This window comes from Dermacentor silvarum, chromosome 6 (assembly GCF_013339745.2).
Source record: "Dermacentor silvarum isolate Dsil-2018 chromosome 6, BIME_Dsil_1.4, whole genome shotgun sequence".
NCBI classification, from domain to species: Eukaryota; Metazoa; Arthropoda; class Arachnida; order Ixodida; family Ixodidae; genus Dermacentor; species Dermacentor silvarum.
This window is the reverse complement of record NC_051159.1, coordinates 127,090,058-127,118,033: the sequence shown is the minus strand read 5'-3', so window position 1 is coordinate 127,118,033 and position 27,976 is coordinate 127,090,058. Positions and strand designations below refer to the sequence as shown.

Sequence of the window (27,976 nt, the reverse complement as noted above, 5' to 3'; positions counted from 1 at the left end):
CCACTCTCTCCCCCCACCCCCTTTTTTTTTTTTTTGTTTGCTCATGTTTGTTTTTGTTTGTTTATTGCTTCTTAAGCAGTTGGCGGAACAGTTTGCAGCTGACAGAGACTTGCAAGAAGCTACCTGCTGGGCCCTGTTACCGAAATCACCTATGTCCGCATAGCCCTCTTTATTTTAAGTATAAGCCAGCGCGGTACACACCGTATATACCTGACAGAGGTTGTACATACAAATCCTATGAGTCGCGATGTTGTGCAGCTTCACAAGACGGTTGTATCAAGTTCCAAACATTCAACACCTTCTTTTACCATAATAATTTGCTGTAACATCTGAATCAATGTCCTAAAGTTCAATAGAAAGATAATTAACTTTCATCACTTCATGTTGCAACTTTTAGCATCGCAAGAATTTAAAGAGAGAGAGGGGAACGCGGAGTGCTAGCCGCGGCGGTGTTATGTAAACTGGTCACAACTAGTACAGGCTTAGATCAGATGCACTGTTGTTTGGCAGCGTGATATATACGGGCGCGCACATGGAGTAAGAGCCCTTAACAGCCCACATCTAATGGGGCACACACCCACAATCGCTTTGCCGCGGGAGCCAAAGGTATGTCGATTTCTCCAGCCGGCATCGAGTGAAAGTCTCGCAAGCGTAAGCACTTGGTGAGATATAAGGCTAACGCAGTGGTCACAAAAGACGTATGGGCTAAAGCAGCTATAGAGCACAACGCGTCAACACAGAGCACATTTCAGGCGCATCTTTGCGATGAAGACGCAGACGTCACGTGCTAAATGCGTGCCACAATGTTTCGTCCTCTAACAAGAAGTATATTATGCTGAGGAAATATTTCCTCAACCCACACGCACACACAGTTCCCCACACAAACATAGCTTTAAGCATTTTCCTACGTAACGCGCATATGTCTGCTTGTATAATGTATGTGATATACCATGCTTTTTCGATGTTGTCTCATCCTTGTCTTGATTTCGTTTTTGTCCTCTTGCTGCTGCTCACAGAACTCTCTTTTTGTTTTCACCATTTCTTGAACCTCCCCCTTCCCTGCCTTTCGTTCCTATTAAATGCCCTAACGGGCTTTCAGGGAACATATAAATGAATAAAAAGGGGGAAAAAGAGAAATTGCCCAATATTAATGCCTTCTTTTCAGTACATAACAGCAAGAAAAACAATGCGTGAGTGAACAACACCGGTTGTTGACGCTCGCGAGTTTATCCTGGCGAATTACTTTAGAACTACTTCATTATACAGACAACCTCGACGCCACTGAAGGTAAATTGTTTTGGACACCTGGAGCTGCGTTGAGCAGCGCGGAAGACTGCGATGTCAGTGACAACTCGAATGAGTGATTATGAAGGAGTGCGCACAACGACGGCCAGCACACTTTTACATATCCAACCGTACCTCCCGCTCTGCTTTTGACTCTTTCATTTTGAGTATTTGTACAACAATGTACAAGGCTGAGGTGCTAAGATTCGAAAAATTACGGCACCGCGAAGGCACCTCGGCTGTTATGACAACGCAGGTGCCTCAATCCGCCAGACCTTGCATGCAACAGGTGCAAGTTCGATTGCATACACCGTAATTTACACGTACTGTGCATGGTCTCCGAGAAGACAAACGATGCACATATGTTGGTGTATGGCAAATGACTTCAGCGGTTTCAGTGTCCAAGTTTTAGTGTCCCTTTACCCCGAGTTGTCGATTAATTCGCCCTCGCGCTCAGATCTGCAAGCCTCTTGGTTAGCTCAGATGGTAGCAGAGCGACCACCCCGCAAAGGCATTGGTCCCGGGTTCGCATCCCGGACCAGGACGAGTTTTTCCTCAACTGCAAAGCTTTCTTTCCGCGAAACCGGTACAGGTTCTCTTTGTGGGTTCGTGTTAAAATCGGGTTGACGACAACTTATTCCTTTCATACGTTCGTATACTTGAAATAACAAACGCGAAAAGATAGGGCAGAGCAAGAGAGACCACGCTGACCCGCAGCTGAGTTCACATTAGTAAATAACGCAGACTACATAGCTTGCGACTTTACTGCGTCGATTAATGGAACTACAGGCAAATAATATAAGGTATAATGAGATATGACCGTAAGCAAATGAAAATATGCTGGTTGTTCCTGTAGTCGCACGTTGCCAGTCTTTGCCTACATGCGCCTGAATCTTTGCCATTAGTCACGTGTGTGTCGGTGTGTCTGTGTGCCATCGTCGTTTTCGCACCATTTGCCTGAAAATGCAAAACCAACATGCCCAAATTTCCATCTCAATGTGCATATAGAATCAGCGTCAAAACTATCCGAGACGTGGGTTCCTCCATTTACTAAAATTTCTGTTCACTTCGGGCACGCAGAGTCTAAATCAACTGAATACTGGATTACTTGCACATCCTGCTGCATACCTTGTAAGTTTTAACCTCAGACTAGGTGCCAAAGCCTCGCAGAGATAAAGTTTTCTCGCAGATCGTGCTCCCCGTAAGCTTTTCACGCGGACAGTTGACACTGAAGTCGAAAGCTGTAAGCATATTCTGCATTCTCTTGCTGAAGTAAACACAGTTGCGAGTCAAACCTTCCTCTTTCTGTCTGTTTCTTTTTCTGTCCTGCGTCTAAGCGCTAGGTAATTCAAGGATGAATCCAAACAAACTCGCCAAGCTTTCCCCGAAATGTTAAGTTTGGAGACTCGGTGAAAAGAGCGGCCTTACTCACGTGACGCGATGCAACCCCAGCAGCACTTGCCAGCCGTGACATGGCGCCACCAGCAGACTCCATTTCAGTGCGTCGTCGCGACCTATAGAGAGGAAAACGAAAAACAAATCTCTCAGTCGCGCAACTGAGCCACGGTCGCGGAAGATTGATGACGTCTAGACGGCTCGTTCGTTATACGAGTAGCACGCGGATGCTAACTAGTATATTCACATCAACGCACATGCGGCTCGGGCATTCGAGAGAATTGAATTCAAATAGTTTCAACTTCTGACATAGGAAAAGGAAAGAGGCATGAATAAGGTCGGTGGTACGAAGCCAAGTACGTCGAGCCTCTGGTAACGTTCAAAGGTGCCGCCTTCATACAATCACCCAAAAGTTCTAGGTTGCCACAAGAAAGCAGCATTAGAAGAACGTAGGGGCCAGTGGTGCAATAGGCGAGACGTTTTCCATGCGTGCCTTGTCATTTGTGCGCGACGTCCGGATACAGACAGAATGCGCTCTAATCAAGGATTGCTTTTGGAAGACGCTATAAAGTTAGTGATCGAAAGCGCTAATTCTAAATTAAGATATATGACAGTGCTCAGCTACAGATTGAATAAGTGATCGATTGATTAATTGATTGATTGATTTTAAAGTCCCAAAGCAATACGATTTCCATGAAAGACGCCATAGTGCAGAACTCCGGATTCATTTTTATCTCCAGGAATACGAGCGTTGTTGCACTCCGCACCCATTAGAATGCAACAGGCCGAGATCGACCTATCGAGCACGTGACCTACTTCTTAGCAGCATAACGCCAAAGCCACTTATATCCCCCACGGCGGGTTGCTTAACTCAAGGCCCAAGTCACCTCATAAGTGACGAACTCGTTAGTAACAACCCTTTCAGCACACAAAAGCTCACTCCTGGAGTTCCCTGTCCATCAGTGACGTTGCGATAATGCGAGGTTTATGGAGAACTGTGCGGAAAAAACGAAAATGCGATGTGCGTAGTTTGCGACTATGTAGATTTCAAGTGCAAGGTTGCCGTATAGGGCACTCAGTCAACGGAAGTAAGCTGGACCGTTCTTGTATAAAACACGTTGTTTTAAATTGATTCAACAACTGATAACATCACGCACGAAACAAAAAACCTCTTAAAAACATCTTGAAACGGCTACAAGCGGCTATAGACGTCTTGGTCTACGACAAGAATAAATAGGATTTCCTTTAAACATAGCCTAAGCGCCTGAAATATACGTGGCGTTCGTACTGTGATGATCGCTGCTGGAGACTACGCTCCATCGTGGTTGCCTCACTCACGAACTAGGCCACGGTTGTTGGTGGATTGCGTACGAGTTCGGCGAAAGCTGTTCCTTGACTCCACGCATTAAATGTCGCAGCTTTTTTCCTCGGACATTGCAGGGTCTGCGCGTCTGAAAAGACGAAGCATGTCCCTGACAAACATCGATACTCTCTCGTTGGGCCACTGGTTCCAATAAGAGATGGCTTGTTCAGCTCTCTCCTTTCTTTCGACCTTGCGGTACGCATAGCGGAGCTGTTGGCTAAACTCTTGCCATGTCGCAAAGGAACCCTCATGGTTCTCGTACCACGTCTTCGCAGAGTCTTCCAGCGCGAAGCAAACTCTCCGCAGCTTGCGAACATCATCCCACTCGTTGATGCTGGCAACCCGACCGAAGTAGTCCAGCCAGCCTTCAACATCCTCAAAAGTGTCTCCGTGGAACGGTCTGGGTGTCTGTGGCGCATGAAAAACATGCGGGAGAGAAGACTGGGGATCGTGGGTTTGGCTCGCCTGGTTTGTAGTGGTCGTTGTAATTCTTGTTTCTAGTCTCGATGACAAGGGACCGAATTCGGGTGGTAGTCCTTGCAGGCGGCGGCTGATTCTTGCTGTGGGATCCCTGGCTGTCTGTAAGGTGCCAGGAGCGACGGCGGAAACTTCGAAGCGAAGGTGCATTTATGCCGCACCTCCACTAGTAATGTCAAGAGCGAAACAATAGAGCCAGACAGGAGTCCACGTCTTTACCGAGACCAGACCAAGGAAAAACTTTCTCTTCTTCCAGCCCCCAGGGTGTACGTGCCACAGCGGGCGGCTCATATGTGACGGCATGTGCCAATATGTTCTATCTGCGGTAACAACTCACTACTTGTGTCACCAGAGTGTATTTTGTTAAACGCATTCAGAATGTCTAACTCAAGAACTTTTTAGATGTTTTTGTCTAAAAGTGGATAAAATGACAAACAGAATGTTACAGAGAGGTTACCGTCAGCGTTAACGAACAAAAGAAGCCACATATAAACGAACTCATAAGAAGCAACATAACAAGCTGGCTTCACTGTTGAATAATTTCACACCGGAACTTCAACAACCAAAGGTGTATTATCGTTTTCAACCCAGCGCGCACACACGACACCTGGAAACCATTATGCGATGCTCGCGCAGCATGCAGGGGCTGACAGAAGGAGCCAAACGCCAGTGTCAAAGTGATCGCATCACGGTGGCTGTGATCGCAGCGGTGTCACTGAGAAGCCACCGCGGTGCGATCACTTTGGCGGTAGTCAAGTAGACAGGCTCTAAATTTGTCATGCATCCCATTCCGTGCTGGCAACACTGGGAGGCAGGAAGTTTGAAAAACGGTCGCTGACGTACGCAATGTCTCGTTCGTGGGTTCGCACGGTGTGCAAGTTGTGCGCCGTTCTAAGCTGTTCTATACATTTATTTGATATCAACTGTAGTCATTTAGCTGTGAAGACGCTGTTTGCCATGTATTTCTTTTTCAGTGCTTTGTGTACATCGGCTGTATTGTGTGTTTTCGCCGACGGCTTACTACCACAATGGCGGGATCTGCGTTCACCACCTTCATTCTCGATGCTCCTTTGTACGTCGCACGTTTGGATAGCACTTTTACCGGTAAGTGAAATACTTTGCAGTTTGTTTTTCGTCAACAATATCCGAATTTTTTTAGGTGTTAACTGTGACAATTACTGATGGTTGGGCTCTTCTGCCTTGCCGGTTTTCGTCAGCTTTATGTTTATACGGGGGTTCTGGTTTATGTTTAACGTAACATGAAACAACCGAATGGAGTGCATTCAGAGAGGACACGCTGCTGATAATCATGAGCCAGAATGTACTCGCCCTATCTTGTGTTCTTGCATGGGTTACAGCTTTGTGTGCGCGCGCTCGCATGTGTCACTATACAGGTTGTAGCTTTCCCACCGAAATGCTTGTTTTATACAATGTAAAATGCAATCGGATGCTGATGTAAAAATTGCACAGGTGCTTTGTTATAAATAAGCTGCAGAACTTGCAAGTAACGCGCCCACGCAGCCACACTACAACCTTCTCTGCATCTTTCTTTTTCCGATCATCGACCGACTGGAACGGCCTGCTCCATCACATCGCCGAAATCACCTGTTCATCGGCATTTGATGATAAGCTTAATACTAATATTCTTCATTGAACACATGTGGGCACTAATTAGAACAACCAATATTTGTAAACCCCATCCCGTATGTAATACCCTCAATGAGGGGTCTTCAAGGAAATAAAAGTTAATTGAAGTGGAAGTGAAAATTTGTAGCCTCGTACGTGCTTCATCTGGGAGTGCAATGACGATTGCTTGTCGCTTATTAACGAATAAATGTGGTTTACCTCATTTGTAATTGCATATCTATCTCTCAGCTGACCTGATGCTCCCTTATTTTGTTTTCACTGTATAGACCGCTAGACATCTCGTCTTTTGACGCTAGCTTGATGGCGGGACCTCATCATTATGATCCGTGTAAGCCAATATACTTTACCCTCTTTCATCCCCACAGTGCTTGTATATGGGTTAAGACCAGGGAGCACTTCACGTTAAATTATCCAGCAATTCGCAAACAGGCGTTTAAAAATTTTTTTTGCACTGGTCCCTAATAAGCTGCCACTATTATTCTCAATTTCTCAGCACCATTCAGTGTACACTGTTTACTTCTACTGCTACTTAGTTTCCCTAAGTCTTCCAAAACTTAACTGTAGGTATTCAATACAATGTAAGAACTCACAAATTAACTCTGTTGTGTCATCATGCACGAGTATTTCATACATGAGAAACATTTTGCTACAACAGTGTACGTTGCACCTTGCTTCCCCAATGCGCAAATGTGTTCAAGCCAGTATGTGATGAGTTTTGTATTCCAAATGATTTTCTATGTGATTTGGTTTCGTTACAGGAATTTACTGTACAGCATAAGCAAGGAGCCGAATTTCAGATCTTTGAGTGTGCTGCAGGATGTATGCTTTGCTGCTTGGATTGATAACACATGGGCCGAGGCGTCCATACAAGAACGAACTTCAATACGGTTCTACCACCATCAGCACTTGACTGGTGCCTGCCGAATGAATCATCGCAGATATATAGGCTGTGCAGACTGTCATTTAACCTTACTCTGAGGGGATCGCACAATGATGTGTGGAGGCGCATGTGCCTGAGATTGTGTTGTCACATGTGCGTGTAGAACAGGCATGATGCTGCGGGTTCCAGCAGTGTTCAGAGCTGCTTTGCAAAAATTTGTCATAACTCTAATTTTACCTGTGCTGTTTTTTGTAATCTTTTCAATTATATCAATCAGAGGTGTTATCAGAATTTAGCAACTTAGTTTTCTTGGCCCTCTGACTAGGCTGCCACGTTTCACCTTTTGCTAGGTGGGCAGTTATTCAGCATGGAAAATTACTTGAATACAGTTTTTTTTGTGTGTGTGTAGCGGGTTATCTACTGCTAGTCAATGCAGATGCTCAGAATTACCTGAGGCTATATAGATGCACTGATGAACTTGCAACCTCTACAAATCACTTTGCACTTTCTGGCGCAACCAGTATGTTAACACTTCTAAGACAGGGGGCAATGTTCTCGTTTGATCACATCATGAGATACTTTCAATTTTGCATGAGGTATCATCCAAGGTGACGCGTTATTGGTGTCATCAGACCCTAAGCCAATTCGGGTCTGATGAAAATATATCAACAAAAGTGATTGACCCAACGCCAGAAGCATTGCATTGTGGTACTTTATCACCAGTCCTTTGTGTTATACCTGCTTAACCTGTGCTATGTGATGTTTAAGTATGAAAAAAGGCGACAGCTAGACAGTGCAAAATGACAAACTTGCTTTTGGTTTAATATAAAATGCGATTTAATTTTTAATCAAGATAGCAGATCATTTACCTGCAGAATGGTTAACTGTGTTAAACCGATTATATTTTGCAGAGAGGCTCTCAGACCTGTTTGACAAGTTGATAAGTGCCTTTTTAGCCACGAAACACCATATATTAATTTAAAGGCACTTCTCTGTCTGACTCTGCTCTGCATTTTAATAACTATGTGCCAGGAAACATACTAGTAATTTTAAGCATTATCACATGTAAGAGCCCAGTACTTTAAGACGAAGGAAGGCTTAAATTTATTTAGTCAAACTTCTTGCTTGGCGCATATTGCTAATTGAAGTTCCAATTTGCACATTCTGATTTCCTCTTTCACTTTTTGTTCCCTCGTCTGTGCAGGGTTTGCTTGCCTATGTCTACAAGAACCTTCACGCGTGACCTGTGACAGAAAGCATTTGTTGGCAGCCAGTGCTCTCCTACAAAGACTGGCCTGCTTTGGCTGGGGCAGCAATCATCGTCAAGATGAATACATGGTCACCTTTGCTGCTATTTGTCACTCTTGTTAATTACACGTTCTACATATTTTCTCATTTATTAGGTAATAAAGTCTGACTGTGTCACATGGTGTGAAGTAGATGTTTTGCAGCATTTTAGCTTGCAATCATGTTCTATGCACTGCACTGCATGAAAACCTCATCGTACAGTGTGTGTAAAAAATAACAGCATATTCTAATTTATCTTTCAGTTCCGGTAACATGCAATATGCAAGGACCTCACTAATGGATGGCATGCCGAAGAACTGGCCATTATTTCTGCGTGATGCTCTGCAAGCATATGGCGATACTTAACAAGAGAGGCCCACAAAGTAAGTTACAATTTACTTTTAAATGAGGCACGGACATCAGACGAAAGTATTTGTATTGCTGGATAGAGTGGTGCACAGAGTGCTTTTCCAGATGTGAACCATTCTTTATTTTTAAGGATTCATTGTAGCACAGCATTCTGTTTCGTATACTTGTGTAATGCTATTCTGCCGGCAGTAACTGAAACCAAGATGCCATCTCTGCCTGAACCGCAGCATCACTGGCAAAAATGTTTCCTGCTAGAAATTATTTCAGTTCCCAGGAGACCCAGCAGGGCAAAGCTTTGTCGACAGTGATGTGTCTCATGCAGAGGTGACATCCTTGTTTCAGTCAAAGGGGGTACATTGGCATGACATCGGCATACAATACAGATCTTGTTTAAATACAAAATAATTGTGACCGGCGGCATTCAATTGACTGGTCTAAGCAAAATGCACTAGTCGAGCAATCGGGCTGTGCTACACTATTGACATGGTTCACATCTGGAAAAACAACCTGTGCATCACTCTATCCGGCAATATAAATGTTTTTATTTCTGATATCCATGCCTTATTTAAAATAAGTTGTAACTGTGGACAAACCTCGTGCAACTGTAGCTGCTGCCACAAAACTTTGAGGGAATGTCTAATAGAAGTCTTTGGTTGTTCTTGTCAAGATGTCCGTTAGCCAACTTTTAGAGTAACGTTAGCAGGGCTTACTGAAGTACTTTTAGACGTCCACGGCTACAAAATGTCTTGATCAAGACAGCTAGACCTTTGAATTATCCGTTCAAGACATCTTTTAGACACCAAATAGCTGCTTCCGTGTTTCGTGGGGTCAGAGCTAATTAGCCCGTGCACGGGTATGTAACTCACCACTACACCTTGTGATGCTTAGAAAAGTAAATATACAGCGAGCCTTACGTCCGCTGAGTGACAGTTATTTTGCCGTGTTCTGTATCATTCGAAGATTACTGCTGTTTAGCTGGCCGAGCGAAAGCTATGTAGATAGACGTACACGAGTTTCGTTTCGCGAGGTCGACAGAACTTGTTACCTGATCTTCCCATGTTTCTTGTGCCTATCTGTCGCGCAGAATAGCCGCGCAATGCAGCAGTTTTTCAATTAAAATCTATATAGTTGTACAAGACCCTACAAGATGTCACCGGCAGCTTCCAGTTGCCTCTCGACATCAACAATCATCACACCACCATTAGCCCCATCATCGCCATCATTCGTCACCAGGCCTCGACGGCAGGACACACCCTTCTGTTGGAGATCTCCAATTACTCCGCATCCCAATTCTGCAATTTTACCAGTTACTGCGTTTTTCTTACTTCAAGAACACTTCGGTTACTCTGATACATCCCGCGTGCGAACCGTTCTATACCAGCTTCTCGTTCTGACCAGCTGCACACCTCCATTTCGTTTTATTACTCGAACGTTCGATAAGGCTGTTAGATGGTGGGTTTAATATCAAAATTAGGTTACAAACATCATATGCAGCGATGTTTGACCGCAACCTTCATCCTTTACTTTAAGATCTATGATTGGAAGGATGAAAGCGGCAAGGTGCATGGCTCCAGTACGATGTGGTCTTTGGCGTAAGTGTGCTGCTGTAGTGATCAGTACTGCACTGCGAAATCTGAACTTCACGTTTTCACTTTTTTATTTTATGGTACTTAGGAGATGTCGCCTTTAATAGGCGCCGGCTCCTCCTTTTCACATAGAGATATGGAAGAAAAAAATTAACCTACACGGATTAAAACTATAAGTCAACTCCAAATCACAATAACACAAAGTCCAGTCACAAAAGCATACTAATGCCAAACAAAACTGAACGTCAACTCAGAAACACAGCAACAAAAAGTTCAGTCACAAAGGTGCACTAAAGCTAACACAAAGTCCTGTCCCATAACTAGACTAAAATCAGGTCACATAAGAAAACACGGATGAAATTCAAATGAAGGGACATGAACCCAGGCGCCGAAATGGCCAACGTCAAGTAAATTTAAAAAATCACATAGAGTGAGATTATCACAGGTAAACACTCTACTCAATAGTTTCCGAGAATATTGCTCGCTTCTAGAAATCTTTGGAGGGCCATTAACGCTCGTCTTTGCAATGAATGTGTTGGCCAAGGACCTAAGATCTTCCTGAGTCTGATGGGCTTGCGGTCTAATGCCACTAAAGCCGTTGCTAAACGTTGTCTGTGAGTGTCGTGTCGCGGACATTCTAACAGAAGATGCTTTATACCGTCAACCGCAAACGTTTACGGGACGCAGGATCTGCCAAGAAGCTGAATTCTCGCGAAGCGTGGTCACACAGCGTCAAAGTAAATGTTCCAGCATGTAGTAGCCTTCGCCACGTAAACAGTGGTTCATTAAATTAGAAGCGTCATGCAATAACAGTGAAGTAATTCACATTTTCAGAGGAAACCGCATCCCATAAACTTTTGCGGTTGACTTTATACATTCTCATCCACGTGGCCACAAGTGCATACCGGACTATCAGCTCTTGAAATTTTTTTACAGAAAGTGTTTCGTGTATGCGGTACCGAGCCGCAGACGGTGAATGAGCGTTTCAAAGGCTCAGGTTGTATGCAATGTGGACGGGATTTTAAATTGAAGCGAAGGGTCAATGTGAAATAAATCTGAAGATTTCGAGTTATGTTTAAAACCGTGTCGCTTTACAACCACGGGCTGAGATCTCTCTTAGTATGTGCCGCAATCAATTCGCCTTGCGTAAGAGGGAGACCATATGTATCGTTTTTAATATGCGCTTGTCCAGCGGCCTTGTGTGCTGCAACATTTCTAGGGATATTGCAGTGGCCAGGTATCCATTGGAACATTATTGCGCGATTCTGTTGAGTTGCTTTTGTGAGCTCCTTTAGTGTCTCAAAACTAATGCCATGTTTTGCGAATTGCTGATTTCACCATGAACATATTGATAATATTGCAGAAAAGCACTGCTGTACTTGATGATATCGTGTGAGACAGCTTACACGTCTGTCATCGGTTCCATTCTGGAATGAACACAGGCAGCTGTAGAAGAATTTGTTTGACAAGAACTATCTGTATACGCTTGAATATAGCAAGGGTACCGAAAGTATATCTGGTATAACGCCCGTTGTAGTGCTGCTAGCATAAACATGCCTGCTTTGCGAATAATTCCTTGAACCGAAACTTCAATTTTTGGGGTGACGAGTCGCCATGAAGGGTAGGAGATATATCTGAGATCCAAAATTCGTGATGTGGTAGTAGGTTTTTGTGCACCTGAATCACATAACGTTACGGTCCTGTTATTGACCTCCAAATATCACGTACTCAAGTTATACCCCATAAGCGCAGTGCCGTCATCGTATGTCTTAACATGGACTATTCCAGGGCGTGAGAAGCGGCTGAAAATTTGCAAGTGACTTGACGAAATCTGTAGACCCTGGAGCGCTGGTGTATTAAGCCGAACTGGTCGTTGTGAAATTGTGGGATGGCGCCCTGATTTCACCAGTAATGGGTACACTACGCGTGCCTGTCGTTCAACACTCAGCTTTGTTAACGTTAACACAATAGCCGTAAAAAAGTGCTGCATGTATTTCTGCCACCCAGGGTGCACATTCGTCGCCCCTGGGTGGCACAAGACACGGAGTGGCCTTTGCTGCCTAGTAGATCCACGGGCACGATACCAGCCGTAGTGTTCCTCTACGTCAAGAAGTGGATTCTAGGGCTAGTAAAGCCGATGGCCCTATAGGCAAGGAAGGAGCGGAAAAGAATGACAAAGAAAGCGTTGAAAAATGCTGAAACGCCTGCTAGAATCAACGTGAGTGATTCTCTGTGGTATCCAGACTCCGGCCGCTAAAAGCGCCGTGCATTTCCTCGCCGTACTGGAGCAGCTGATCGCTGCTCTTCACATATTTTAATTACCTTGCTTGGCACCTGTGCTGCTCACGCAGGAGAAGCCTATGCACAAGCTTCTTCGCGGCGAGTGTTTGTGAACTTTCGTTTGCATTCGTGACTCCGTCCGTGCTCTGGAAGGTAGATGACACGTTTGAATAAACTTTTTGGATTTGTTGATAGCCACGAGGATGCTGAACTGTCTTTACCGTTGTACATCCTTCTTCTATGTCATCATCACCCCTCATCCAGCCTTTATGTCCCCGTTCCCCCCTCCCCCTGTGCAGAGTAGCAGGCTAGAGCATGCTACCTTAGGCCGACCTCTCTGCCTTCCTTCAAATAAGTTATCTCTCTCTCTCTTAACATGGCACATGCAGTTTTTCTTTCCTCGACAAGGTACGTGCATGGTAATAAGTGTGTTCTGGTATAACAAGACCGAATGATTACCTAGACACGCGACGAGGCAGCGTGGCGCCAGTGGCGGAGATCGTTTATTGCAACTTCAAACAGCGCTTTGCGCACCGTGCATACTCGACGATGGCGCGAGCCGTGGTACTCGATACAGACTTTCAAATTGAACAAATACGAAACGCATATTGGAAGCTACATTGTTTTACAACATGATCTAGCAAGGAGCTAACTATAAACACCATAACAAGCTGTCACGCAAGACGTTGCGCGGAGCGCGGGGTTCTTTAGCAGCAGTTCATCATTACCCCTCTTGTATCAACATTTCCTTCCCGGGCCGTGCGACGCGCAGTATACGAACCAAAACCAATACCGGCTCGTCAACGAGCCGGGCGGTCGCACCTACGCCGAACCGACAGAAATAAAAGTAGACCTACTAACCAGCCGTGACGTGTCGTCAGTGTCAGCGTTTTGAAATCTGCGCCCGACAGGAAAACGAAGTTGCGCCAGACGGATCGTCGCAGACGTGGCGGGCGCGACGTCCGCTTCCCTTCGTTCTTTTTCTTTTCCCTTGTTTTTTTTTTTTTAATTTCCGTTTCACCCCTCCCTTTTCTTTTACAGTTAGCCTCGCAAAATTACATGCAGCACTTTTTTTACCGCTATTGTGTTAACGTTAACAAAGCTGAGTGTCGACCGACAGACACGCGTAGTCTACCCATTACTGGCGAAATCAGGGCGCCATCCCACAATTTCACAACGACCAGTTCGGCTTAATACACCAGCTCTCCAGGGTCTACAGATTTCGCTAAGTCACTTGCGAATTTTCAGCCGCTTGTTGCGCTAAAGTTTTTTCTCATCTCATTTTCTTCTTCAAGTGCTTATGTTCAGGTGCCTTCGGTTGCCGATTGCATAAGCTGGACCCCTTGCTAAGGCTACAACTGCCATCTATAGCCTTTCACCCGGCGAAAAAACCTGGCGAGCCATCCATTGGAACTTGCTTCACTTGCTTTTGTGAGCTCCTGTAGTGTCTCAAAACTAATGCCAAGTTTTGCGAATTCCTGATGTCACTATGAACATGGTGCCAATATGCGAGTGATGTTCACAAGTTATGCGAGTGATGACAAATGCGAGTGGCGTTCACGAACGCTTACTCCTATCGTATGCGAATTGCCGAGAGCCCGATGTGCGACTCCTGTAGGTGCGAAGAAATCATCGAGCACCTACGATACGCCTTTCTCTCAGGACAACTTTAAACCGACTGGACTCGAGACCGTTCTCTGAGTCAAAAGATACTCGGACCGTGGCTACACTCGTCACTTGCACAAAAAGCGATTTGTGCACTAGTAAACTAATTGAAGTGCACCGCTTTGAGAGACCGCTTATATATATAGTGCACCTGTACATCATCCCATGTGCACTCAGTGCTCAATCTCTTCCTCTTTTGCTCTATTTGCCCTCTCCCTCACCCCCAGTGTAGGGTAGCAAACCGGACGCTCGTCTGGCTGACCTCCCTGCCTTTCCTCTCCTTGCTCTCTCTCTCTCTCTCTCTTTTCTCGGCTTATTATCTTTTCGAGTTCTCTCTTTATGCGTAAAAGACAAAGAACATGTGTATGCCTGTCTTCCATTCATGAGTCCTTGCGCATGGTTAAATTGCTTGACATTGACTGGGTTGAAGCACTGATTTCGACGGTTACTCTTGTTGAGAGACAATAGAGCAGCACATAGCTTTTCAATAAGCGGCACTGTTTGTGGAGATTAGCCGCCGATAAAATTTAACCATGTTTCTGACCATTTTTTCTCGATATTTCAACACATTCACTCTTACTACCAGACCGATCACTAAAATATCATGCATGAACCGCAACTTCAGTTACGACAAACCGAATTTACAGATCCTTGGGACGAAATATTCCGCTTCACATGGCTAACTGCGAACACGTCGCGCTTTTTATTCAGCTTTGCTTTAAAAAGGCGACGTACCTCGATGAAAATACCGCTGGTCACTCTGAATACTGCTACATTCTTCACATGCCACTTTTACGCAAATGCTTCGGAATTAATACGGATAGCTCATCAATTCGAGACAGCTAGTGGTGTACAACACACAAGGAATTATTGGGCTCCACACGGATGAGTGCGTGTACGAATTGTGCGTACAAAAATTTATTATTTAAGCCAATTTAGTTAACGACAAATCATTAGAAGGTCCAAAACTTGAAGTTTGATCAGCTAAACCACAGCCAAATCCATCGAACTGTTTGCTCATCAGCATATGGCTCGTGACTGAACAGCCCGAGTGCATTTTTATGTTTAAAAATTCTTATGCAACTGCAGTAACCATGACGAAGAAACGAACGGATACAGTGACCATTGTACAACAACAATAAAGCAGCGTTCGCGTAAACATGGTGATTCAGTAGCACGCCAATCTATTAACAGGACACAGATTTTAGAGCACTGATATAACTTATTTCTGACGCATTGTATAGCTCCGAAGATGTAGCTTTCAGTTGAGAACATAATTTGGAAAAGTGATGCGGTTACGCTTGCAGTAGAACCACTAGAATTATGTCAGTTATATTTCCTACACCCGCGTTAGGTTCAAACAGATACCCGCCGTGGTTGATTAGTGGCTATGGTGTCGGGCTGCTAAGCGGGAGGTCTCGGGATCAAATCCCGTTCACGGCGGCCACATTTAGGTGGGGGCTAAATGCTAAAGCACCCGTGTACTTCGATTTAGGTGCACGTTGAAGAACCCCAGATGGCCCAAATTTTCCCGAGTCCCCCACTATGGCGTGCCTCATAATCAGATCCCGGTTGTGACCCGTAAAACCCCATAATTGAACTTTCTTTAGGGTTAAAGCATGTACAGACGATTGCTGTAAAATTTATTCTTCTATTTGCGCATTTGACTCTCCAAAATATAACCGAAACTGACATCCAAGCTGTGTAACACTGCTTCATGAACCGCAGCTGCGCTAGTCTGCCGCGCAAAATCTTGAAGAGTGCCTTAACCGACTTGTGGTGTGACGACTGTACGGAACCAGCGTTCCAGGACTATCTGCTCCGAAAGCGGCCGGTCGTCAAGACGGGCCAGCGCGTTCGCGCGAGTGGCTGCCTTTTTCGCGCGCACGTTACCTAAAAATTGGCTGTGCAACGAACACTTGCTGTCGTGTTACAGGATTGGGCCTAATCTCCCTCGACGTTGTGTTTCGAGGTCATGGAAAAAGAAACCATGTTTCCGAGGCCCCGAAACGGGTTATATATCGACGGGAAATGGTTTGCCAACGCATGAGTGTCGCTTCTGTGAAGAAACGGGCCCACGTAAGCAGCCTGTAACGTGCGCGGTCATCGGTGCAGTTGGCGCCAAACTAACCAGAACGGACTGGACGTTCTGTCTCTTGCGAAAGCGATTCAACCACAACGGATGATTAATTCGGAGAAGCGATTAAACGAGTGAAACAGACGACTCAATGACTCATCTCCGGCGAACGAATGCGAGACAGCGGCGGTAGCCATGGGGCATTCTGACATTGCACACTAACATGTCCGGGGCGTTCGCGCGACGTTTGACTGCTAATTACATTAAATTAGCAAGCTGAATGCAGCAAGCAGCTTGAGAACATTTATATAAGCTTACAGCGGCACGCAGGCACGCTATCTTGGAAGGACGCAATGCATTGAAATATTTACGGCATAGGATGACACATGCACATTGGCTTAAAAATAAGCCTATATACCTCGCGAGAGAGTGAAAAAAAAAAAAGAAAGTGCGGTAACGGTAATTATACACGAGATTCAGCACGTTTAGTTTGAATATTCAAACTTGGCGAATTACTCTTAACCAGCAAGCAGAACATCGGCCGTTTGTCTGATGATGGTCCCTGATTAATAAGGAACGGACATTCGAGAAAAATGATATATTTCGCAGATCAAGTTGTCTTGCAACGGCAGTCAACCTGCTCGATAATGGCTAGTATGATCATAAATTACCTTACTGCCATGAATTCACATTTTAATAATAGCTTTTTTGAATATGTCGTCATTACAGAATATAAGTTGGTCAGTACGCACATACCATTGCGATTTGCTGGAAACTGTGCAGCTGCTACGACGAATGATCGTTCTGTCTCGAACACCCCGTTCTTAATCAGATGTAGTTATAGCGGAAACTCCTAGCATACTTCCATTTCGAATCAAATAATTTGATTAGGACTGTAGCGCCTTCTTCCGACAGCTTAATGAGGCTTGCACAATCAGCAAGCATAAGAGGTATAGAATAAAGATGAGCGGTTCGTGGCACGAGCACGACATGACTGGCAGTTATTTTTCGGAGTTAGGCAAGCTTCTCCTGGTGTCCGGTCCCTACAGGACAATTTGATATTCAATTTCTTCGAATGCACAAATGTGGTCAGGATTTCCAAGGTTATTGTTGTTACTCCCTCAATTCTGCCTCAAAAAAAGGACGACGAACTAAGTAGCAGTATACAAGCCAGAAATAGTTTGGCGTTTCAGCAGTTAGTTTTCTAATAGAAAAATAAAGAAAATCTTGTGGAACATTTTGTAACTGTAACTTACATTTCCCAGTATTTTTGCCCCTCATCATTGGCTCTCACAATGCGGAGTTCCCGCTATTACAGGAACATGTCGCATGGTGGGTCAGACGATAACAAATTGTTATTGCTACTGCTATTATTCAGTTTGAAGACGTATATACAATTTACAGAGAGAAAAGGAAGCGATGAAGCATGCTCCCAATTGGCACGGAACGGGGCACAACTCCTGCCTACTCTTTAGGAGGGAGGGGATAGAAACAGAAGTTAAATATCGAAAAAGAAAGGAAATAAAAGAAAAAAGCAGATATAGAGAAAATAAATATCAAGATGAAAGTGGTCGGAAGTAGAATAAATGATTTAAAAATATGGTCCATAATTCAGGCACTTTAATAACGCGCAATGCTATTTCGAAGTCCAATAACTTCGGTCGCTTGAAAATGAGCAACACGGGTGACGTTGTGGTGGTCTCATCAAGACTTGTGAGATAATAACAATGACAAGATAAACCTCTGTGCAAATTTATAGACGTGTAAGTTGGTTAATCAAATTAGACCCGCAATGCGACATCCGAAGGCCCGTATGCATTCTCTTGCCTTAGGAAATTTCTACGTTGAACCACTTCTGGTATAAACCTAAAAAAAGGAAAGAATAACCACAGCAGTATTGATATTTATTTCTATGGTTTTAGGCTAAATTGAAAACTGCCAGTGCACAGCTGCATATATCCTCCGGGCTGATGAACAAGGTAATTTCTCATATTTCATCTCAAGAATCGCACTTGTTTAGCGTTGCATGCAGCATATACACATGCCACGAATTAATAATAGACATTGCTTTAGAAGTAAATTACAACATATGTCTTTACATAAATATAGAGTAGATCAAAAAAAGGTCCCATACTCATGTAAAATTTACATTGCCGGGACATGCGAATAGGTGCGAAGCACCCTAAGTTTAAATTAAAAGAAGTTAAAACAAGTGGGCATTTTTCGTGAGCTTTTGAGCACCGGGAGATCGAATCAACTGATGTAGAATGAACGAATTCATCCTGCGAGTTTTGATATTCACGGTTCTATGGGACCGCGAGGTTAAGTGAGAACATGTCAATGCCCATCTTAAGTTTTTACTGGCATGTTTCAAACTTCTAACGAAGAAAAAAGAAAGATAGGCACAGTCTTTACTTTAATTAGCCCGTCGCTGTTGGCGCTACTCTTGTAGCTATAGCGCCGAGAACATTCTTTGGCATAGTCAGCACATGTAACGATGGCTTGCGCGCAATGACGGAATCACCTCGAGTAGATGCGTCGTTTACAATTGAAACAATATTCAACAATGTACTCGTATAGTAATCAACCGGTCTCATAACATAACTTAACGAGAAAAAACGTAGATATTACCACCAAACAGGCACACCTCGACGTTAATTAATCCACCGAACAATTTCTTCTTTTTTTGCGATTTGTCCAAACATTCTTGTATAACGCGTCAGTGTCATCGTCGAAAGAAAGTTTAAAAAATGTGCGCAGCTTGCCCTAGTGGTGCAAACAGTGGAGCTAGCTACCGAATTAGCTTCTTCCAGGTTTTACGAGGCTTGGCTAAGTTTCGCTAGGAAATGCTAAGTGCTGCTAGGCACGGTATTCCGAATCGGCTCGGCGCCGACGCGCAGATTCTCGCTTGGCCGCGCGACGCGCATCAAGATGGGCGGCTTCTTCTTCGATTGTCCGGATGTTCTTTGGTCGTCCCATGTCAAGGCTACATGTACTCGCGACAGAGTCAACGAGAGTTCTGCCGCTGTCGCGGCGGCTCCGAGCTTTATCTCCCCGGTGACGTCACAGCCAAGCTGCACCTCCACACTTGCCGGGGCGTGGCTGGTCGAAACCTGCCGAGTCGCTGCCAGAGGCGCCGGCTGCAGTCACGGACACCACGCGCGTTCGGCGCGAACGCGGGAAAACGCGGACGGCGTCGGCAGCAGCTCTGCGCGTTGCCTCGTTGGTGCTGCTACAATTTCTTTCTCTCTCTCTTCCTCTCATTTTCTCTTCTGCCTCTCCCGAGCATAGCGCGTGCCGCGCGCATGCTCTCCTTCCCTCTCCTTAACGTCCCATGTCAAGGCAACATGTGCACGGCACGAAGAGGCAGCAAAGCACACGCCTCTCTGCGAGGTGGTTGCTAGGCAACGCGCGGTGACGTCATCGCCAGGCGCAGGTTTTTGTTTCGCACTACGCGGCCTAACCATGAGCTTAAACAGCTCCACTGTTAAAAGTACAAAAGGTGCAGCACGTTAATGATTACGTCATTGCCAACGCTTTACACCGGCACTTCATAAGTACTTCATGTAAGTCACTGCAATATTCAGCGTGCTCTCTAGTTAAACAATGCTTCGCCAGATGTCGCTACAAGTTGTTGCTGCCGTACACCTTTCCGGTAACCCGGTATTCCGCAAACGCTAGTACGTTTGCGGCCAAGTTGGAACTCTCTATTCGCGCGGCCCAACCAGCTAGTGCTTGAATAAGCCCGACGACCAGATTTCGGCTCGATAATTGTCAACTCAACCCGACTTTATCGGGTTCAAGTAAACGTAGCTAACGATTATGGCCTATTAATTCACAGCTGTTCTAACAAAGCTTCTCTTACGTAAATATGTTTTCTCACCGGCCGGCGTTCGAATGGCCACCATTGCGATGATAAGACGGTGCGGTGATCGGTGCAATCACGAGACGACCAGAATCAGAATCAGAATTTTATTATTAAAGGTTGGGACATGTTACAAGTACTTAGTATACAGAAGGAGGTCCCATGGTCAAAGACTGTATCGGGACCTCTTGTACAAGAGCAATTATGATAGTTAACATCTTAAAGCAACAGTAGCAAACAATAAAGTAGTACAGAAGCAAAAAAAGAAAAGAGGGTTTACAGAACAAAATACTCAGTAGATTGTAAAGAATAACAAGGTTTAGCATATCTCATGGGAACAAGAACAATTGAAAAAAATTAAAATAATTACAAGAATAATATTTACAAGCTTTGTTACAAGAATAATTACAAGAATAAAGAAATAAAAAGAACGGATGAAAAAAAAAGATATATCAAATAAACGGGACACAACAAATCTTCTCGTTAGTCTTTCAACAATAAATGCATTTTTAGTTCCCCTTTCAATTTCTGTAAAGATCTTAAATTTTTCATTATAAGTGCGATAACCGCGACAATGGCGAATTACGGAAGATATACTTACGTAATGTGACTTTTTTTTTTCAACACTTGCCCGATTCGCAAAGTTTTGTCAGTGTTTTGTCGATGCTTGTCATTGGACGTTCGCTTTCGCTATTGTTATGCTCGCTATACAGTCGAACCCGGATATATCGGACCAACATATAACGAATTATTGTGTATATCGAACAACCGTAAAATCCCCTTGAAATTAGTATTATTTATTTATTATATATCGAATTACCGATATATCGAACTATTTCGCGATCTCCTTTGATATTTACGGGTTCGACTGTATGTAGAATGATTGGTCGGCGACTCTTACGAAATTATGTAGATAGAGCTGCCTTTTTTTTTTTTTTTTTTTTGCACGAGGACCCAGAGTACGTCTCCGCAAAGCAGTTCTCGGCAAATGAGCTCTGCGCAAATTCGCAGTGTGAAGAAGTTCGTAAAAGGGAATAATCGCAATCCACCAGAAAGTATAGCACGAAGCCACGTATGTACACAGGAAACTCCCGTATGGGTTTCTCAGAAAGAAAACTTCCAGGGTGAAGAAAATTTCAAGTATTGAATTTTTGGACTGCAAGTTATACCACCCGCCGTGGTGTAGCTCAATGCAATAAAATGAAGGCGGTATATAGCTCAGTGGTCATATCGCTGCGCTGCTGAGCTCGAGGTCGCGGGTTCGACCCGGCCGCGGCGGCCGCATCGAAATGCAAAATACAAAAACGATATTTTACTTAGATTTAGGTGCAGGTTAACGAACCACGGATAGTCAAAATTATTCCAGAGTCCCCCGCTGTACAGCATTCCTGATAATGAGATCGTGGTTTTGACTCGTCATGCCCTCATTTTGAGAGAGAGAGAGAGAGAGAGAGAGAGAGTTCTTCTTGAACCACGTCTAAATTTTCTTCAACTGCGAAGCTTTCTACCCGAGAAGCCACCCGTATACGGCTTGCACTTGTAGCATTTTGTTACCTTCGGGTAGATAAAAATTTGCATGCTTCAATGAAGCAGTTCTTACGCTTGACCGATTCGAATGAAGAGGCGCCAGCCAATCGTGCTTCCGGACATCGAATCACTTAAAAACGTTCAGGCAGAACTCATCTACGATGAATATATCCAAGTATGCAAATAGCCGAATCGCGTCGTGTATGACGAACGCGTGAACTGCAGACCCAAGTTGGAATCAAGGAGCTTCATTGAAGAACGGCACGTATATGCCCAGTGACACGTTTACTCAGTGGTATATACACATCTGGGTTGGCGTCAAAGAGGTTCCCTAAAGAGAGGCACACACCTAATGGAACATACCTAGTGGCCGGCACATACCCACGCGAACAGCCCACATGCTTGAACTGCACGAGCTTCGAGATCGGCCCACGTTCTTAGACAGCACTAGACTTAGACAGTTCTTGCGAACGAAAAGCTTCGCGAATTCCCCCTTCAGGTTCTATAGAAGAGCATGGTTGAAGAAACGAAACTGACAAGCATATAGCTCCACAGCTAGCGATCAATTCGTAAGCAAAAGTTTGAGCACCGGCGACTTGGGCGTTGAGCGCGGTCGTTTGCTGGCTTGATGGGGTTTAACGTATATACGAGGGGATATATACGTGAAACATCGTGGTGCAGAACGTCGGTTAAATTTCGGCCATCTGTGGTTCCTTAACGTGCATCCAATGTTCGGTGTGTACTTGACCGTTTCTGCATTCCGACGCCATCGGGATGCTATCGTCGCGGACAGGAAACGAACCTGCGGCATCGTGCTCAGCAGCGGAACGCCTCAGCCAGTGAGCAACAGCAGTGGGTCCACGTAGGTAATGTTAACGCGACAGCGTTGAGGGCCCCATGCCGCAGACGATCCAGTGTCGGTGTCGGCGCCGGCGTCGGCGGAGTGTTCCGTGAGCGAAAATGTTCGTATACATTTAGGTACACGTGTATGCCACGCCTTCTTATATGACATGCGGTATATGTGGCTTATATTTACCACACCATTCTATCGCTAAAGCTTCTCATAGCATGTCTCAAGTTACTGAGAAAGTCATTAATCGGAATTTTGAGAATGACCGCTATCGTCAAATTTGTGAGGTCCTCGATAGTCACATATTACGCATTTAGTGCATCCCGCACCTTCCAAAAGAGCCATTGTTACTCAAGGTAGCTATACAGTATATGTAAAATTATTTCTCGAGTGCACGTGAGAAACCTACGATGTTTGGTGCATTGGCAGGGAGTATCTTCTTCTGGGTTTGTCTTTTAGTGTTGCTACTATACAGGGTGTTTCAGTTAACTTTGGCCAAACATTAAAAATATGCACATGAAACTTAGCTGGACAGAACCAAGGTAATGTTGTTTGCCGTCGCTTCGAGATGCTCGGATAATTTTTTGCGTTCCGCCTAATTACATAATTATTCTTAATTATTTATTTAATTCCTCAAATATTATAATTAGATTAAAAGTGTCAATGAGAAAATTGTAGAGCAACGTCAGAAGCTCCCGATACAGCGTTCTGTTTGCTCAACACGTGCTACATAAAAGTGTTATATATATATATATATATATATATATATATATATATATATATATATATACGCTCTTATAAGCTCTCCCAACCCCTCTCCACCTCTACCACGTGACCAGCATCCCACATTTCACACATATGCATTTTCTCCACTTTGGACTTCCTAATGTTATCGCACTAAACAACATCAAAGTCCCTTTCTTAAAGAAATATGCATGGTTGAACGCGAAGCTTTCTCCCATGCAAACTGAATCAAAGTCAAAGTCACGGCCTTGGGTCTTGGGTTCATTACGACCACGTAACGAACCCAAGAAATGCTGAGCGACCCGATGCGATGCATATGTGACTTGATAGCTTGTTTAGGATTGCATTTTTTGTACGTTGAAGTTGAATGAAGACACATTTCGTTAAGTTGCATAGCCTTTATTTTGGATCACGTAGCCATTGATTACACGCACACACTCGCACTCTCACGGAAGACTCTACACTTGCACAGTATTGCCTTGTGATCGCTGTGGTAGACGGTCAGAGGCTCTGCCGTTGCCGATACACGGGATCGGCCTTAGGGGCACGATCGCGCTCGCGCATACGTTTGCGTACGGCAGCCTCTTCTGCCGTGAGCTGCACCCGCGGCCTACCCATGGTGATGGCCGGGAATGCATTGCGTGACGCGCGTGATAGAATGCAGATATATACAGTTCGTCTGGGTAGCGTGGCGTTGCAGTTCCCATTGTTCTTATCGGTACAACTGCGGATTCGTTAACTGTATAGTGTTCTGCGATACCTACTATCCACCAAAAAGGTTTACGGACCAAGAAATCTGACAAAAAAGCTGAATATATCCGCAGCTTCAAAAAGCAGCCTGGTATTCCCATTTCCAGCCTCTACTGGTATATGCGAACAACATTGTGATGTACGGTTTGACTGGCTACCTTTAAAAGCTGCTCGGATATTAAGCTTTTTCCGAGATCGCGTGGCCCGTAAACGTTTTGGGCCGATAGTATGTCGTGCGCCGTTGTTCTATTAATTGTGTGCGCAGATGCACAGATAGTTCCATTGTGTAAGTTGGCTTTCCTGCAGTGCGTTTTCGGCACTCACGGACGAATCGGTGAGACATAGAAAACTTCGCGTTAAAACTGGCAGTTTCGCCTGAAACGTGAACCATGCGCGGCTCACAGTCTGTCTCCAGTGACGCGAAGTGCGTTTGGCTGCAATTACGGCGAAGCGATATGGACGCACCGTCCACGACGCTCCATTGCCTCGGCGGCCGAGCAATGGTAGCGTTCTGCCCTCCGCTGCTGGCACGAGCGTTGTGCGTATACGCATACTATACAAACACACTAGCGTTCCTGCTGAGCGCTGCTGTGTGTACGCACTGGTCTAACAGTAAACGTCAAGACAACGTCATCTACATTCCTCTAGCTAGCGTTGCCATGTACAGTAACTCTACCTCTAGCCGCTGACTAACGCCGACGGTTTCCCGACGGTCACATCTCGTGCATGCACTATCAAGGTGCTAAAGGTGCGATGCCTGCAACGTCTCTGGCGGCGCTCCTCGTAACGCCATCATGGTGAGATGCCTGGTAGCATACCATGGCGCTGTTTCTGCTCAGCAGCAGCAGTTGTCTTGCGTGCTGCGTGGAGCCAACGTACCTCACCGACAGAACACCGTCCCATGCAGAAGATTAAACGCAACGATAGAACTTGCTATCACTGTCAACTCTGCGCCCTTGGGACGACACTGCCAAATCTTTTGTCGCACCCCTTACAGTTAAGCGACACAGAAACGTACTGACGTAATCGAAACGAATACCAAGAGGCTCACATTTTGGGCTTTTACAATATGTAACACTATATGTCCGTAACAATATATGCCTGTCCTCTGCTCAGTTCCGCCAGCGCGCGCTTGTACCAGACCAGACGGCAGCATGGCGCGAGCTAAGGGGCTTTTGTAAATAGCGTATATTATACAGTGTTGTACGGAACGGCGTTCTTGGAACTAGTTCCTTTTTGGAGGAACGGAGGAACGCCACCATTCCATTAAGCGTCGGTGGTACTGTAACGGTAACTCGTCATGTTTACGAAGGAACGGCAGAGGGAACGACATTCCTTCTGTAAAAGTTCCATGGCACTGAACAGACGCACGCACGTACGCAGCACATCATGCAGGGCGGACGGGCGACCGCGTGAGGAGCAAAGAACTATCGCTCGCCTGTTACGTGATTATGTTACGTGATAATCTGCTGCTGGCAATGTTCAAATTCGTATAATATATACGTAGTTCAATGTGAGTTCTAAATTGCTCACTTTATTTCGCCTCAGGATTATCCGGCACTATATTTTAATTTAAAGAAAATCAAATGTAACGTTAATGTAACTGCACGTGCCAATGTTCGAAGTGTAACTGGAACGCGTTCCTTTCGCATTAAAGGAACTTGCAACGGGAACTCGTTCCAAGATTGGGAAGGAACGAGGAACGAGCTTTCGTTCCTGTTTTAGAGGAACGTGTACAACACTGATATCATGTATACGAGTATACACGGCACAGATAATGTACGTCAAGTTGCTTTTGTTCTGCTCACTACATAATCGTGATTCATTCATTGAAATCTGTAAAAAAAAAGTTGCCTTTAGAGAACAACGAGTAATAAGCACATTCCTTTTTTTTTTTTTCGTCCAGCCAATCTAACTTTAATTTCGTTCACATGGCATATGTTCAGAGTGCCGAGGTGGACGTCACGAGGCTTTAGACGAGAGAGAGAGAAAATAATAAAGGGGGGTATGAAGACGCACAAGCTGAACAGAGTCAGTTGAGCCAACATGGAGACGAAACCTCACCACACGAGACGAGCGGCTGCCACAAGTGCGGCATATAATGTACACGCACTCGCGTTGCACTCGAGCATCACGATGGCCTTGCAGCTGGTCGAGAGGGGAACTGTCACCTGTGTGCGAGCACATAGCTAAATGTAGCTGACTATAGTTTACCGCTACAAAACCTGCTCGCCACAGCACCGCGCCCATGCATGCGCCGCGAATGGGCTGACTCACACCCATTCGCCTGTGCCGGCCGTTTGACGAAGAGTAGCAGTCTTGTCAGAGCAAGAAAAAGAAATGCACTTAATCTGACAGAAAAAAATTATTTCATAGACAAAAAAAATTACGTAATTAAGTTAATGCAATGGTAAACGTCTCTCCCGAATCCATAAGCATATAGTATAAAGCGGTAAGCAGGAAATGTTAATTTGCCGAATTTCTACTACTGGATCTTTTTGTAGCATTCATTTTTTCACGCTACTTTGTATATGTTGTCTGGAAGAAGAATAGCGGAACAAGAAAGAACATAGCCAACCAGGCTAATCCTGGTGCACGTCAATATGTCCGCGAAGAATAGCAATTATACCTGGAACAGCCAAGACCGCAGCTGCACACGTGTCCAGATGCTCCGCGGCCGCGCACGAGGTCGCAGATTCACTTTGCGCACGCGCGCTGGCCGTATGACCTGACGGGGACGCAGCGTATAAAAAAAAAAAAAAAAAAAAAAAAAAAAAAAAAAAAAAAAAAAGCACCCCTCTACACCGATTCACGTGTCCTCCGAATACATCTAGGCGGTCAGAATAATTCTGCATTCCTTCTCTGCACGCTCCTTTTATAGAGGATTTGATTGGTGCACCAGGCTATATACAGACCTGACAACTTGTGACTATCGTTCAGTTAAACACGTCATTGCATATGCGAACCTGCATACTGTGAACTTCTCTCTTTATTTTTAAGTGTCTTTACTTCGTTCCGCAGTGCGCAGGGTATAGCCACAGTCAAAACTTAAAAGGCCGATGTCTGTTTCTGACTTTTGTGTTTTATTGAATTGATCTGTGTCTGATAATCGCGGAATGAAACCGTAAATGCTATAATGTGACGAATAGTTAATCATAGCATTGTTAATTATTGTCAATTTGAACGTCACCCCTAAACGTCATGCCGTAAATGAGATCTTAATGAGACACGCCGTAGTGCGGGGGACTCCGGATTAATTAGGAGCACCTGGGTATTCTTATCCGCCCTATATAACATGGGCACACGGGCGTTTCCGCATTTCGCCCCCGCCGAATTGCGGCCGTCGCCGCGGCCGGGATCCTACGACCTCGTGCCTCGCATGCATGTATGCAGTGCAGCGCCATATCAACTAAGCCACCGCGGCGGTTATCGCTGCCATGGAGGATGTAACGAACCATTTTCAGCTTGGCTCCTGCAGAGCAGCGCGGGTCGGAAACTTACGACATGCACTGCAAACAATGATGAAAATGAAAACGTGCATGACCACTATTATACGAGGCACCGCGAAATCAAGCGAGTGCAGAGAAAACAACAACAATATAAAGCGGCTAAGTTTGGCTGCTTTTTCCTGGTGTCCAATTATGTCGACCGTTGTTGCAAGCGAAGTTGACCAACTGATGTCGGTGCCCCACGTGGAGAAACAAATGATATGGAAAGCGCGGTGCCATCCCAGTGCTATACGCTGGAGATTGCTGCAACCCGCCCCGAATGCCCGAATGTCGGCGTGTTCAGACCATGTGCACTGATACACATGTATCCGGCCGCAGTTCGTCAGTACTATAGTACGAGCGCTTACTTTAACGCGACAGCGTTAAGGGCCCCGTGTCGCAGAAATACCGGTGACGGCGTCCCGCGTCGGCGACAGAGAGA

The 27,976-nt window shown here is 45.0% G+C and overlaps 1 protein-coding gene across 2 annotated transcripts in view; it reads right to left on the bottom strand.

Annotated features, from left to right (window-relative positions):
- LOC125946399 (uncharacterized) overlaps positions 1–27,976 on the bottom strand; it is a 176,959-nt gene that overhangs the window by 118,093 nt on the left and 30,890 nt on the right. Inside the window, exons 3-4 of one of the 2 annotated variants that reach the window (XR_007467555.1) lie at positions 2,717–2,798; positions 1,561–2,241 (exon numbers count right to left, since the gene is read on the bottom strand). Coding sequence is in view for 1 of the 2 variants with exons in the window: in XM_049669461.1 (XP_049525418.1) it covers positions 2,717–2,779 (63 nt within the window). In the remaining variant the exon portion in view is untranslated. Of the gene's footprint in view, positions 1–1,560; positions 2,242–2,716; positions 2,799–27,976 lie in introns of those variants that run through there. The other variant, XM_049669461.1, reaches the window with a different exon arrangement.